General features: G+C 26.3%; 2 protein-coding genes across 2 annotated transcripts; both read right to left on the bottom strand.

Moving 5' to 3' along the window:
* Nucleotides 1-1,810: 1,810 nt before the first annotated feature.
* LOC111240607 (GDSL esterase/lipase At2g03980-like) lies at nucleotides 1,811-4,748 on the bottom strand. Its single transcript, XM_022776008.1, has 5 exons — nucleotides 4,532-4,748; nucleotides 4,285-4,409; nucleotides 3,637-3,717; nucleotides 3,448-3,480; nucleotides 1,811-1,852 (listed from the first exon to the last, which is right to left on the bottom strand). The coding sequence occupies exons 1-5, from the start codon at nucleotides 4,746-4,748 to the stop codon at nucleotides 1,811-1,813; spliced, it is 498 nt and encodes a 165-aa protein (XP_022631729.1).
* Nucleotides 4,749-10,402: 5,654 nt separating this feature from the next.
* LOC106776838 (probable pectinesterase 55) lies at nucleotides 10,403-12,694 on the bottom strand. Its single transcript, XM_014664304.2, has 5 exons — nucleotides 12,366-12,694; nucleotides 12,124-12,283; nucleotides 11,037-11,243; nucleotides 10,704-10,951; nucleotides 10,403-10,565 (listed from the first exon to the last, which is right to left on the bottom strand). The coding sequence occupies exons 1-5, from the start codon at nucleotides 12,692-12,694 to the stop codon at nucleotides 10,403-10,405; spliced, it is 1,107 nt and encodes a 368-aa protein (XP_014519790.2).
* Between the last annotated feature and the right edge of the window lie 2,969 nt (nucleotides 12,695-15,663).

Genomic DNA, 15,663 nt, shown 5'->3' with positions numbered 1-15,663 from the left:
AGCCTAAGTAACTCTAATTTCACATCTCACACACAAAGCTTAACCTTTCTAGGCTTAAACTAAAGTACTAGGCTCAAAAGCCCAAATAATACCTAAATACAAGACCCACAAAATCTTATACTACTTGGTCCAAATACAAGCCCAAAAGAAATACAAATAAAGAATCCTAGACTAAGTTTTCACGTCCTCCTTAACGCATCTGAATATAAGCTTAGGCCTACTCAACTTTGAAGAGGCTTAGTCTTCTTGTATCCTCTTAGCCATTACTTTTGTTGTGTGCCCCTTGACTAGGGGTATGTCATCATCTTATCTCTCTTGAGAAGGATTTAACCTCAAATATTGCACGGTATGCCTCATAACAGTACCACTTGTAAAAGGGATAAGGCAAGTGACATTAAAAGTGGCATTAACTTCGTACTCCTTGGGTAGCTTTAACATATACGCATTATTATTCACCCTCTTAAGAACTCTAAAGGGACCATTTCCTCAGGGACTAAGTTTAAACTTTCTTTATTTAGGGAATTTGTCTTTACTTAAGTTAAGTCAAACTCAGTCCCCTTCCTCAAAGATGACCTCTCTTCTTCCCTTATTATTATACCTTGTGTACCTCTTAGTTTGTTGTTGAATTTGATTTTTAACTATTTCATGAAATTTCTTGATAAATTTAGATTTAGCTACCCTTCCTTATGAACAAACTTAAAAGACTTTAGAAAATAATATTAAATATAATGGAATAAGAGGATTAAAATCATAAACAACCTCAAAAGGAGAGATTCTAATATCCATATGAACTACCCTGCTATAAGGAAACTCAATATAGGGAAGGTAATCATTCAAAGATTTTTTATTACCCTTCAATAGTGTCCTTAACATAGTTGCATCCGAGAAGACTCTCGTTGACGCATTAAATAGGAAAACCATTTAGTGGTATTTTTGTTCATGTATTGGTGTGTTTATAAAAGCATTTCTCAAGGTATTTAGATTTTACAAAGCTTTTTCATAAACCACTTATGTTTTAGCTATATTGGTTTTCTAATGATAACACCCTATCATATATGCTCATTTCATTTATTGTTATTTGTTAAAATTCAAAACATATGAAGACATTTAGACAGTTTAGTCTTATAGAAGATATTGTCTTAACAACATTGAGCGAGACTAATGTGGCGGTGAGCCTAGGCTTGGTAATTTAGGTCTGGAAGCATTTAAGCTTTAGGTCACTAAGCGCCACTTTTTTTCATTGAGTGATAATTTTTGCAAATGGTCTGACGTTGAATGGTGACAGGACAGTATTGAGCAACAAATTTCCATCGAAGAGAAGAATGCCATTGAACACCATCCTTATAGTTGAGTGTCATATCAAATTTTGTGATTCTTGATTGATTTATTTGATGTTTTGACATTAATTTGTATTCTTTTGATGTTTTGAGGATTATAATGATTTGTGGATGTGTATCCTCAGTTTAATATGTGGATGAGTGATTTGGTTATTCATAAGATTTCAAGAAGAAATTCTAAGTCTTGATAGTTGTTATTATATGCTTTCACATGTGGAAATTAAATTTTGAAAGTGGGTATTTATTATTGTATGTTTTTGTCATGTAATATCATAATTTATAATATTTTGTTTAATAATTTAAATTATTAAATAAGCTTGTTACATTTTTTTTGTGTTTCCAATAAAAACATTTAAAATCAGAAAAAAATTATAAAATTTAATTTTTTACAATTAAAAACAGAAGAAAAATACAAATAAACGACCCGTTAATTTCTCTAAATTAATTGACATAGTACTAGTCATTAGCCACTATCAAACTTCTCCAGCGACAATCCCGCTGGAAACGCGGCTTTTCTGGTTTCCAAACAGGTAATTAAATCACTAAAATTTGCTTTTGGGTGTTCATACGTAAACTTTAGAATTTAAATAAATGAGTTTCTATATTGATTTTCTTCATGTCAACGATGCAACACAAGTTTTTAACATTTTTTTTAGAAATTAAAAAAAAATATATAGTGTTCAGAAATAGTGTTTTGATGGATTTTAAATATGGTACGTAGAATCTTATAATCAATGTATTATATATAAAAGATGGATCATGATGTGTGTCAATAATTTTTTTAATAAATTTTTGATAATAAACTATATGTTATTATTTTATTAATATATATACTTAAAACGAATCAATTATAAATTAATAAATCGTTGTAAACAAGTTATAAAAAAAATTGTTAAAAAAATATTTTTTATAAAAGAATAAGGATTAGAAAGAATTTAAGAGATCCGAGTTTTCATCCATATTGCAAACTTCCACAGAAATACTTAAACCTTACTAATTTAGTCCACCTTCTTTTGAAGAAAAAACATTATTACTAATTTTCTTTTCATCGGTAATATATATATATATATATATATATATATATTTTAATATATATATATATATATATATATATATATATATATATATTAAAATATTTGGGATCTTTCAAGATATACAATAATTATCCTAATCGAATATTTCATGAAAATACAATATGTAATAGAATCGTATTCTGTATAAAAATATCTCTCCTAGTAATATATTTCCAACCATATATACTACACAGGTATGATTTTACACCAAGTAAATGGGCTTTACACAAAATAAGTATAGAATATTATTTTCTTAATTTATCTACCTTACATATATATACATTCATTACCCTCCTAAAACTTAATTTCTTGATCTTTGATCTTCATAAACATCTTTCTCCATTATATTTAATGTATTTTTCTCTTTTTTTTTTCTTCTACTATAGTACAAGTTATTTTTGTTTTTTATTGAAAAATTGTTCAAATTTAAAAACTTAAAACTTTATCATATATAAAGAGAAAATGAAAAAAATAACAAACAAAAATTGTGGATAATATATTTTTACAAGAACGTGGTACAAATATGTTAATGTGCATGAATCAATTTCTGAATATTATAAGGAAGACATAATTGGGTTCCACTAAAGCACTCGTTTGCATATATTTGATTTGTAGCTTCAGTAGGATGAGCAAAGTCAAAGAAATAATATTCATCTCGGTTTGTACAAGGTTTCTTTCCTTGAACGCACGAGTCAAAAATATTTTTGAATCCTGAAAATATAATCAATAAAAGTATAAGTTATAATCATACTAGAATACAAAAAACACACAAACTTCTTAATTTTTTTTTAAGAGATTAATGAGAGACATTGTTTACCAAATTTTTTAGGAGAACTTCTTATTTTCTGGGAGAAATTGTAATAATCCAAATTAATGAAGATTGAATGTAAGAGTTGGGTTTGTAACTCTTGTAGCTTCAGAGGGAGTTTGTCTGAGTAGTATTTAATCTTTTGATTTATATCTTCATTGCATTCTTGAGAATATGGTGTCCTTATAACACATATTGGTGTGCATCCAATTTGACCAATTCTACTTACCACAAACTTTCGAGCTCCAAGATCATAAATTTTCTGGGAAAAAAGAAAGAATGAAGAAAACACATTTTCAACATTCTTTGGAAACAATTAAATGCTTATGATATTTAAAATACTTAATTGAAAGGTGACATATTAAAATTTAACAATGAGAAATCAACACATAATTCAAAATATTTATTCAAAGATTACCTTGATAAGTGAAGCTAGTTGTTCAAGTAGGTAATCTGCATATTTTTCTGGATTTAAATTGTTATTGGTTCCATTTGGATACTTGAAATAATTCAACATGTAATCATTAGATCCAATTGATAAGAGATATATAGAATTGGCTAAGTAATCCCTTAGTTTTGTTTTGCTATGTATGCTTCTAGGAAGATCGTTGTCCACGGTTGATGTGAAGTATTCAATTTGTTTGTCTAAAGACAAACAATCTCCCTTTATCACAAAGTAAAAATATGATGAGAAATAAATTGAAAAACAAAATATTTATGGATCAAATTTTGTAATCTTGAAGTTACTTTTAAATATTATATTTTTTCTATATTGAATATATGTTTATTTTATAAATGTATTTTATAAAAGTTATATAAGACATATTTTTCAACAAACAACATTTGACCTATTTATTATATGATAGATGGAGTTTAGATTGAATTAGAATATAACTTCTTATTATATGATAAATGGCGTTCCAAAATAAATTAGAATATAACTTTCATGTGTTGTTTGTCAAAAGGATATTTCATGAGTTTCATAAAATGTAAAAACCAAATATTTGAAAATAAATTGAGAACAAAAAGCATATTAAATTCTATATTTATTTATTTTGAATCTTACTGATCTAGTTGAATTCAAGATTCCACAAGAGCCTGATGCATAGTTAATTCCTGTGACTACTTGGTGTCTCTCAGACTTAGGCACACCCAAGTATGAAGGTGGCATTGGCAAACCCAATTTAATAGCTACAAAAGGATAATAAATGCATAAAAATTCTAGTAATATTGTTTTAATTTTATGTTTGTATGGAAACATTGAACCTCAACCAAACAAAGATAGTGTTTGAGAAGAAAAGTAAAAAAGTTACCAACAAGGTCAGCAAAGGTTTTTCCATTGCTAAACCTTCCTGTGGAACAATTATTGAAGTCAATGCCATAGGGAAATGCATTTGCCTTGGCAAGTGTGTTGAGATTGTTGTTATTTCCTGCGTCTACAGTTGAATCACCAAAAACGTACAAAACTGGCACAATCTTCTTTTTAGAATGTGAGACATTGACCAAGAATGCTAATTGATAGGTTATCATTATGGAAATAACCCAGAAAACTTTTAAGCTTTTCTCCATTTTGTTTTCTTTTGGAGTAATTGCACAATGCAAATAATGTCTTAAATAGTGGTTTTTATGATAAGCATTACTGTTTCATAACAAAATGTATAACTCAAATATGTGTAATTATATCTCACCATGCTTTATTGTCTAATTCCTATTTAGTGTCCAAATAGGACTTTTGTTATTCATTTCTAAATTAGGTAAAGACTAACTCATTCTTCTTTATTCTCCTTTTTCATATCTATCTTTAGCTCCATCCTTCTTATTTAACTTAATTTAAAGTTATATTTCTTATTTATCTTTTTTATAAATATAGCTCCTATTAATTAGAAGGTAACTAGATATAAAATAGCTCAAATAGTATTCTTTTTTATGCATTTTTATGGTATTTTTTATTTTAAAATCTCAGTGATTGTAAATTCTTTTACTCTAATAAATAATTAATATTTACAATTAAGTTTTAAGAAAATGAATTGTAAAAGTAAAATATGTATCTAATTAACCATTATTATCTTAAATTTATTTCTCTCGTAATTTTGTTTCTTATACATCTCTTCTTTTTATAAAAATATAACTCTTTTACATACTTTTTTTATCGGCACACTAGAGTAAAATCGGTGTATAACATCATACGTTTAATGTCCAACCATTAAATAGTCAACGTTAAAAATTATCGGTGACATTTTTGTAAATAAATGTAATTATTAAATGTCGTTTATAATTGTAATTCGATGTAAATGATATAAAACGTCAAATGCTCCAGTGTTAGACGTTAAAATATTAGTGAATTCAATAAAAATTTGAGCGAGCAAATTGAAAATTCATTAACTTTATCTTACCGCACGAGATCATATTCTCTTCTCAAACTTTTCTCGAACGAAGTTGGACAACTATTACAGGTAATTTTTCTTTCATTTGATACAAATGCATGTTAATTAACTACTTTATATATGATTTCTATTTGTTTCGACCGATTATTTCGTGCTTTTGTCCTTCATAGCGCATTCTACTCTCTCTTTCACTAGTGACGACACTTTATTCCGATGAACCCACCTTTTGAAGGTTGGTTTTCATTTATGTTTTGAAGATGCTAGAAGTGAGTTTTAGGCTTAACTCAACCCTACAAGCCGGTTTTTTGGGGTTGAGTTAGACCTAAAACCCACTTCTAACAAAAGAACTTATTTTTTGAACTTGTTTGTTGTTTTTTTTTTCTGAACTTGTTTGTTGTTGTTGTTTAATTGAACTTGTTTGTTATTGATTATCGTTGTTTGTTGTTGACACTTCATAGTTCATGCTTTACAAAATACCAAAAACTGAAATTGTTTTTCTGTTTTTCAGGTCTCGTAGAGTTGTAAAAAAAGATCACAATTAATTAAAAAATAAATAAAAAATTGACTAACGTCGTATATTGACAAAATTCGACGCTAAATTAACGTCGTATATTGACGAAATTCAACGTTAATTTAACGTCGAACTTTTTGAAATTCAATGTCAATTTATCGTCTACTAATATGATGTCGTTCGCAAATTCGCCGTTAAAAGTTCAAAATATCCGACGTTATACGCGATTTTTGTATTAGTGACAAAGAAAATTATATAATAATAAATATAATACTGGGTACTAACATCCTTATGTGACATTTACAATAGGCATTTTAATAGTATTTCCTTTAATTATATCTTCATAAGATTGCACCAAAATTTCACAAGACAACACTTATGTAGCACCTATTTAACTACTATTCTACTATCTTATTTTCTTTCATTTTGGGGCACTTTATTATGTAACATTTTCTTACTTATAGTATTATGTTCTCCATAATACATTGAGCTACTCGTGCATAAGACTTTCTTCCACAATAGTTCACCTATCCTTCCTAATACCATTTTTCATATCCCTTTGTACGTCTTCACAATGGGTGTAGAGTCCTATTTTCCTTGGTGGTAGTTTTAGGACACTTACCCAAAAGCTAGATACAGACAAACAATTATTTTAGTATTTTATACATCATTCCCTTTGCTCCTCTCTTATAGGTTTGGCTGTTTTCCTATTCATCCAACTACTTATACACTTTATTGTCAAAACTCTATACTATTTATTCATGTAACTCACTTGCCTATCTAGTATGCTACAATTGTAACTAACATAGACCTATAGGTGTACCTCATTTTCCCATAAGCATTTATAGTTTGAGCTTAAAAATATGTTGCTTATTAAATTTAAACCAAGTACACTCTTTTATAATTATGTTCTAATTCAAAAAAGGTTATGGATTCATAATCAAATATCTATTTTCCCTTTCTCCATAATTTTCAAGCTATAATTGAATATTAACAAATCATGATATTTCCAATTCCTTGTACTATTCTTATATGAACCTGATCTGTTCCAATTCATTTACATTGAATCATGATGCATTACAAGGATGATTTGACTCATATAGTTTACTATGTTGCCTAGTTGGTCTATTTCTCCCTTTCTTAGATACTAATATGTTTTTGCTTAGATATATCTTTGTATGGTAACTATGTGACTAATATAATGTACTCAATTGAACATAACTCTTTTTATACATAAAAAAAGGTTTCATGTGCATCATTATATTAGCTAGATCCATGTGAGTTTAATACTCAGCCTCAATGAATCATCATGATGGCAAGGTTGTCAAAACAGATAAAGAGTCACTAGTACAAAAATCACGTATAAATTTATTAATTTTTTGGATTTTTAACTGCAAATTCGCAAATGACGTCATATCAGGAGATGTTAAATTAATGTCGAATTTTAAAAAATTCAACTTTAAACTAACGTCAAATTTTGTCAATATATGACATTAAATTAACATCGAATTTTGTCAATATACAATGTTAACTTAACATTGAATTTTGTCAATATACGATTAATCAATTTTTTTTTTACTTTTTTAATTAATTGTGATCCATTTTTACAACTCTACGAGATCTCAAAAGCAGAAAAACAATAAATTTCAGTTTTTAGTATTTTATAAAGCATGAACTATGATCAACAACAAACAACAATAACCAACAACAAACAAGTTCAATCAAACAATAACAAACAAGTTCAACCAAACAATAACAATAAACAAGTTTCAACCAAACAATAACCATAAACAAGTTCAACAAAAAAAAAACATCAAACAAGTTCAACAAATAAGTTATTTAAAACGAAAATGAAAATTAATAAACGACGTTTAATAATTTCATTTATTTTACAAAAATGTTTCCGATCATTTTTAACGTTGATTATTCAGTAATTGGATGTTGAACGCGTGACATGTTTTTGCACTAATGAGTGTGAAATTCCTTGAGAACAACATTAACATTGTACTTTGTAATAAAGCATAGGAGTGTTTCCCACCATACCATTTTTAACTTTAGACAAACTTAAACTAATTCATGTATATATGTTATGCCATACTTTTGTAAGTGTTCCCTTTAAAAAATCATTTATATATACGGGTTAACAATAAAATATGGTCATCCCTCAACATATGTGTCAACCATATGTAAAAAAGAAAATATTTTCTTCATATGATCTCACATTTAAATTGTATCAGTTCAATATGAATATTTATTGCATCTCTTCTATTTTTCGTATCTTCAATCTTAATCTCAAATAAATCTTAATTTAGTAAGTTTTTGTTACTCATCTCTCTCTCTCATTGTACAACTTTGTATCATTTTTTACTCCTCATTTCTTACACCTACTCCCAACAGTGTTTTGCTTCAATATTCCAACTTCAGCATCTCATTAATATTATGTTACACACACATAATATATAACTTCAATTTTGTCATCTTATGTTTTACAAGCTTGACAAGCACATTCATGTTGCNAATTAAATTGCTTAACTTCAATTTTGTCATTTTATGAAGCTTCATGCTTTANAAGCTTGAGAANCACNTTNATNTTGCCAATTAAATTGCTTAACTTCAATTTTGTCATTTTATGAAGCTTNATGCTTTACAAGCTTGAGAAGCACGTTTATATTGCCAATTAAATTGCTTAACTTCAATTTTGTCATCTTATGAAGCTTGATGCTTTACAAGCTTGAGAAGCACATTTATGTTGCCAATTAAATTAACAATAATCTTCTATTAAACATCCACCTATTTATTGATTCATTGTATATTTAAGATATTCACTATAAAAAATATATAATATTAACTGATTTTTTTTTCTTTAACTTTTTTTTTTTCTAATTTGATCTTTTTAAAAAAAAATTAACATTTTTTTATCAAAACTATTTATAACAAAAATTATAAAAATGATTTATATTTAGTTTTATAAATATAACAATAATAATTGTTATTATTATTATATTATTTATTATTGTGAAAAAAAGTGAAGTGTAGTATTAAAAATTAAGTGATCAAAATAAAATTATTAATAAAAAATATTAATAGTTAAAAAATTGTTCAAAATTTGATTTTTTATATATTTTAAATATATGAAATTGATGTTATTTTTAAAAAAATATTTTTTTAAAATTTATATTTTTGAGTAATTCATTTAAATTTATTTTTTTAAAAATGATTAAATTTATTTGTATTGATATATTGATATGCACTTTTATTTCAATTGTGTTTAAAATTAATTTTACTGTCTAAGATTATACTTTAGAGACTTATCTTTTTATTATATATATATATATATATATATATATATATATATATATATATTATTTTTAAATAAAAAATAAGTTTTTAAAATTTAATCTTATATATATACTATGTCTCAAAGTTCACAAACCCATGAATAAAAAAAAACATCATTTCAGAAATCATTCTAAAACATCCATTCATTTCACTCAAAACCATACATAAATCACAATATTCTCAAACCATTGATGTGATATAAGACGAAATTCACCAATTTTACTAGTGTACTTTACGTTATATTGAAAATCCTGAATTTGAATGGGATCAAAAAGTTTCCTAATTTTTAGAGTTTTCGAAAAAGGGACAAAACTCAAGCGACAATAACGGGACAAGAAACAAAGACTCATGTGAACAACAATGACTCAGACGACAACAAGAACTCAACAATGTCCAGTGCAATGAACGACAAAGAATGAACAACGATAAACGGTGAAAAAAAGGTGAACTGTCGAAGTGCAAAAAATATAAAGTTTAAATTAGGAAGAACGATAATAAACAAAAATATGAGCATGATTAAGAAGGCCGAGAAACAAAATAATATTTCCTCTTTACCAGCAGTTTTCTTCCTAAACCGTCAGAAATATCTTTAAAACAAAAAATTATTCATAACTTAAATAAGATTTTAATAAAACTGACGAAAATTACTAAAATTTTCTCAACCATAGAAAATAAACCTCTTCTATATAATTTTTGTAGTGTATATAATATTACTAAAATAGTTGTTTTACTTTTTTTTTCAAATTCATTGAGAAAGATTGACCACATACACACATATATATTTGATATAGTGCCCTATCTACACTACACTAAATGATCCGACATTAATCTGATGCAGACAAATGTTTTGAATATAAAATTGTGACATAAGTCGATCGATCAAAGAGTTGGCATTTGAACAACGTTAGTGTACTAAGATTGCGTATCCATGCATGCATTCTGTAACAAATTTATAACATGTGATGAGTCTTGAGCCAACCTTCATGGTCCACGAATTCTGTACTTGTCATTTTCATCAGAGTTGTTGAATCCAATTTCTTCAACCAGCTCACTCTCCCAGACAAAACCGAACCAGGACCCATATTTTCATACTCTGAGAATTCCACTCCCCCTCTGCATAAATTTACATAATGTTATATATATATATAGTATAATTTGACAACATGGAATCTAACAAAAATATAATACCTTATGATTTTTCAATGACAAAGCATAAGAGAAAGTAAAAAGAGAGATAGAAGAAGAGCTTACACATCGGCACTGGAATTCCATGGCTGCCAACCTAGTGGTTGAATGATGGAAGACATTACTGTTTTGTAGAAAAGAACTCTGGCATAAGCTCTCCATGGTCTTCCCAAGTATGTTTTACCAACTCCATGGATGTTGCAGTTCTTGAAAACAAAACCATTTTCATCGTCTGCTTTCATTCTCCCTTGCGCTGTGATGAAACCAATAATTGCTTTACCTGGATACGCTTCACGAACTGATATGCTACAGCTCTGAAAATATACATATTCATATCATCTAATATGAATTAATTAATTCAGTGAAATAGGATTTCTTTCATATTATTATTATTATTACCTCATATAAAGATTGACCAGCACCAAAGATGAAATCCATAGCACCTTCTATGGTGCAAGAGTTAAAGTAGTGTCTTCCTTTAAAATCCCACAGAGTATCTTGCAAACTGTAGAAGCCAACACCATAGAAAGATGACCTGTCTCCACTTATCATTGCAGCCACTGCAGGTGTCATCGGATTCCCCTTTTTTGGATCATTGAAAGAATTCTATTCATCATAAACAAAATAGTTATATGTTCTTTCATTCATGAACAAAAACCCAGCATCAAAAATAAAATATATTAACAAACAATCATTAATTAAGAAATCGAACCATTGAAATTTCTATAAAATTATAATATATGTTAAAATTGAAAATTAATTATAATCTTAACTTTATTGTTTATTAATTAATGACTATTATTAACGTTTTGGTGGGGTTAATCTAAAATGTTTATAGAAAATATGTATAATGAATTAAATTCCCTTTTATCTTTTTGGAAAATAGTTAGCAACTGATTACCTAATGTAGATATAAATTAAATTATTATAAGAAAGAAATGCAGTTGACTTTCTTTGCAGTTACAATCATAAAAAAATTACCCTCTAAATTGTTATGTAATTTTATTTAATTTTCTCCATTACCAATATAAAAGCCAACCTCATAAATTAGAAAAATTAAAAGCAATTTAAAAATTGATAATATCAGCAAGAATAAATTCTAATTTTCCTTATATTTTCTAATTAAAGATGAAGATTTGCATACACCACCACTTAATATATGAAATTTTTCAAGTAATATAAGAAAAAAAAATACAGTACGACTACATATAAACATGGTCTTGCAGAGTATATGATGAAGAGAATTAGGTTATACCAAGAGTTTTCAATATAGAGAAGATGTAGCATGAAACTGTTCATTATAACTCATTAAAGGAATAGAGAAAATGAAATGTGAAGAGAATATGTATGGACAAAATGTAGAAAGAAGAAGAATTAATGGAATAAAACAAGAAAAAAATAATTAAAGCGGTTTGTATAATATCAAGGTAAAACAAAAGAAACAGTAATGATAACTAAGAAAACGTAAGAGGCATTTATGTCTGACCCTGAAGCTAATGGTCTTAACCACAATGTCGTTAGCCATGGTTAAGAATGTCGGACTCTGTGCACTTGAATCATGGTCATCCCACTCAACAAAAGTCTTATCTTTTCCCATTCCTTTCAGCACTATATAAGGCTTGTCTTCTGGGATCTTCAACTTCTCCCTTTCAATGGACGCAACACATCAAAAGTCTTATCAGTTATACTTCTGCAGAAATTATTCTCAAACCAGCAAATTCATTTTACCTGTATGTGCCTGCATTCACGTTGATGTAAATCCACTGCTTGTTGTTGGAAGGGACTGAATCAATGGCAGATTGTATCTTGGAGAAGTCTGCATTACCAGATTGATCAACAGTGATTATCCTCTGAGAAGGAGCTGCCTTATCATGGAATTGTTTTTGACTGTGATGAGAATGATCATGATCATGATCATGAGCATGATGGTTACGACGATGATGATGATGATAATGACGATGATAATGATGAGTATGAGAGTAGTGAGTATGTGCTAGCACTGCTTCATTAGAAGCCAAAAGAAAGAGAGTTACAATAGAAGAGAGTGCAAGAAACATGATGAATATGGACAAACTGAAGAGACTCTTGCTAATAAGTATTTAAAGAGAACTTCTTTAATGGTGGTGAAGACAAGCAGGGAATGAAGGGTTTTTATATTAAATTCAATATGTGAAATGGTAAACTTTTTTAATACTTTGCGATTCTCAAAAATCATACATGAAGAGCAAGAGAATATTTTATTTATATATATAGATAATGATAAGTATTACTTTATATGTTCAGCAAAGTTATACTTTTTAAGTGAAAAAAATCAAATATTTTGGTATAGTGGTTAATGAAATAAAGACTCCAATTACTAATAATATATTAATTCATTTAAATATTAACTTTCATATGTTTGACTTCTTAATTTGTCAATTTTTTTTTTTTATTTTTTGACCTTACTTTCCTGTATATATTTTTCCTATAAAGGGTTATCAATTATTTATTATTAATTAATAACATGGATTCTTGTTTAATCAAGTAAGAATACACTTTTACCACATTTCTCCCAAATAAAATAATATATATATATAGAATTTTTATAAGTAGGCTAAATTTCATCTAACTTCATCTTAAATTATTCATCTTTTCTAATTTTAAAATAAATACGTATTTATCACTTTTAATAAAATGATAAAAGATTCTTTCTAGTTTTTTTTTTAATAATATTCAACATTTTACATTTATATATTTTAAATAAATGACACATGTCTCCCCTATTTTTGTAATGAAATTACATTCATTTTCTTCTTTTTTATATTTAAAAGTAACGTATTCAATAAAATTGAATAAAAAATGTATAAATAAAACATAGGCATTAAATAGTTTTTTATATTTAATTGTATTATTGTTCTTTTATTTTACAAAAACTGTAATTTTTATAGTTATATATTTTTAAAACATTTAGTCCCTTAGTTATTAGTTATATGTAGTTTTATTCCCTGAATATTTCTTATGCAATTTTGATCTCGTAATCTTAATCATATGTAACTTTATTCAATCTTCATTTTGTCTATATATAGTTTTTTGTTATTCTATACATGTATAATAAGATTGAAGGGAAATATTAAATACTTATACTTTATTTTTACACTATTTCAAACAGTAGCAGCTCCAAAGATTTGTTAATATAATTTAATAGTAATTTAAATATCTTTTAAACAAAAAGGTTTTTAAAAAGTTAGGTATATTATTAAAAGATTTAAATATTAATTTATTCATATATTTATATTGAAAATTACTTCACCAATTCATAAATTTTTTTTTGGGTGTTTTCATCTTAAGTTTTTTACTTTTACCCCCTTCTGTCTTTTTTTATTTTATTTTATTTTTCTGATTTGGTGTCAGTATACCCGATTTATAAAGCAAAAATTTGATATAAAAATTTATTAAATAACAACTAAAAACCAACGGAATTGGTAAGTATTTAATTAAGTTAGATACTATTTTATAAACTAAAAATTAATAATATTTAAAATTGTTTATATCATAAATAAAAATTTACATTTAGTCTATGAATTTGAATTTAAATTAATTTTTAATATTAATTACTAAAATTTTAATTATTATTAATTATTAGTTTAGATTTATAATTTAAAAATTAAGTATGACTTTTTATTTATAATAAAATTTATTTTAGTAATTAATGATTTTTTATTTTTAAAATTAATTATTATTTAATGATTTTATTGTAATTTAAAATAAAAACTTGTCTGTTTAATTTTAAAATTTAGGTTTATTTATTGTCTCTGTTGTTTGGCGTTATTTAGATGCTTTTTTTATCATGGGATGAATCTTCCAATGATGTGTCTCAAGTTTTGAGAATACAAAAAAGAAGTAAAAGAAATTAACTTTTCCTAACGTAATTAGCAAAAGACAACTCTATTTAAAAACTATAAAAAAATATTAGAATGGAGAAAACACAAATAAAAATAAAATTAAACGTCCAAACTTGCTTAAAACATTTAAGGATTAAAATTACCGTTATATTAAATAAATTTACTAACGTTAGAATTAGAAGCTTTTTTTATCCAAGTAATCACACAATTTTAAATATTTGTATTATATTATAAGTTAATAATATATATGTAAATTGATTACGATAATATAAGAAATAAAAATAATTAATATAAAAATAACTAAATATTAACTATAAAAACTATAAATATAATAAAAAAAAAAGAAATTTGTATGTTTTATATAAAATATTTTAAAGGGTTAAATATGTTTTTAGTCCTTATATTTTGGGACGATTTTTGTTTTAGTCCCTCTTTCAAAATAAGGTACAATTTAGTCCTTCAACTTTTAAAAAACTCTGATTTTAGTCCCTTTTAGCAAATTTTTTTAACTTTATTTGCGGTTTCAAACACGTTTCATTATAGCATTTGGATTGTTTACACTGTTTGACACATTTTTGCTTCAATGTTAAATAGCAAATAAAGTTAAAAAAATTTGGTAAAAGGGACTAAAACCAGAGTTTTGTAGAGTTGAAGAATTAAATTGTACCTTAGTTTGAAAGAGGGACTAAAACCAAAATTGCCCCAAAGTATAAGGACTAAAAACATATTTAACCCTATTTTAAAATAAAAGTTACTTTAAAAAATAAGATAATAATTATATTTATTTTAAAAACCAGTTAATAATTACATTTTAACAATGTGTACATTTTCATTCTCAAAACTAAAAAAAAAAAAAAACACACCCTTACTCACCTCTCTCATTCCTCTCAATCCTTTCTCTTTCATTTCTCTCACTCCAATCTTTTTTCTGTCATATCTACTGTAACCCCAATTAAAAAAAATCAGAAACACTGGTTGTTAAGCAATTTCTTACAAAAAAATGATTTTATAATGAGTTTTCATTTTATAATTTTTGTCTTATCTAATTTTATCTAATTTTCACAAGCATAATGACATATGAAGGAATTGGTAATTTGCCTGGAAAAAATCAGAAACACTCGCTATTAAACAATTTCTTACAAAAA

Source organism: Vigna radiata, chromosome 11, assembly GCF_000741045.1.
Source record: "Vigna radiata var. radiata cultivar VC1973A chromosome 11, Vradiata_ver6, whole genome shotgun sequence".
NCBI lineage: Eukaryota > Viridiplantae > Streptophyta > Magnoliopsida > Fabales > Fabaceae > Vigna > Vigna radiata.
The sequence above is the reverse complement of the archived record's forward strand: the minus strand, read 5'-3'. Positions and strand labels throughout refer to the sequence as shown.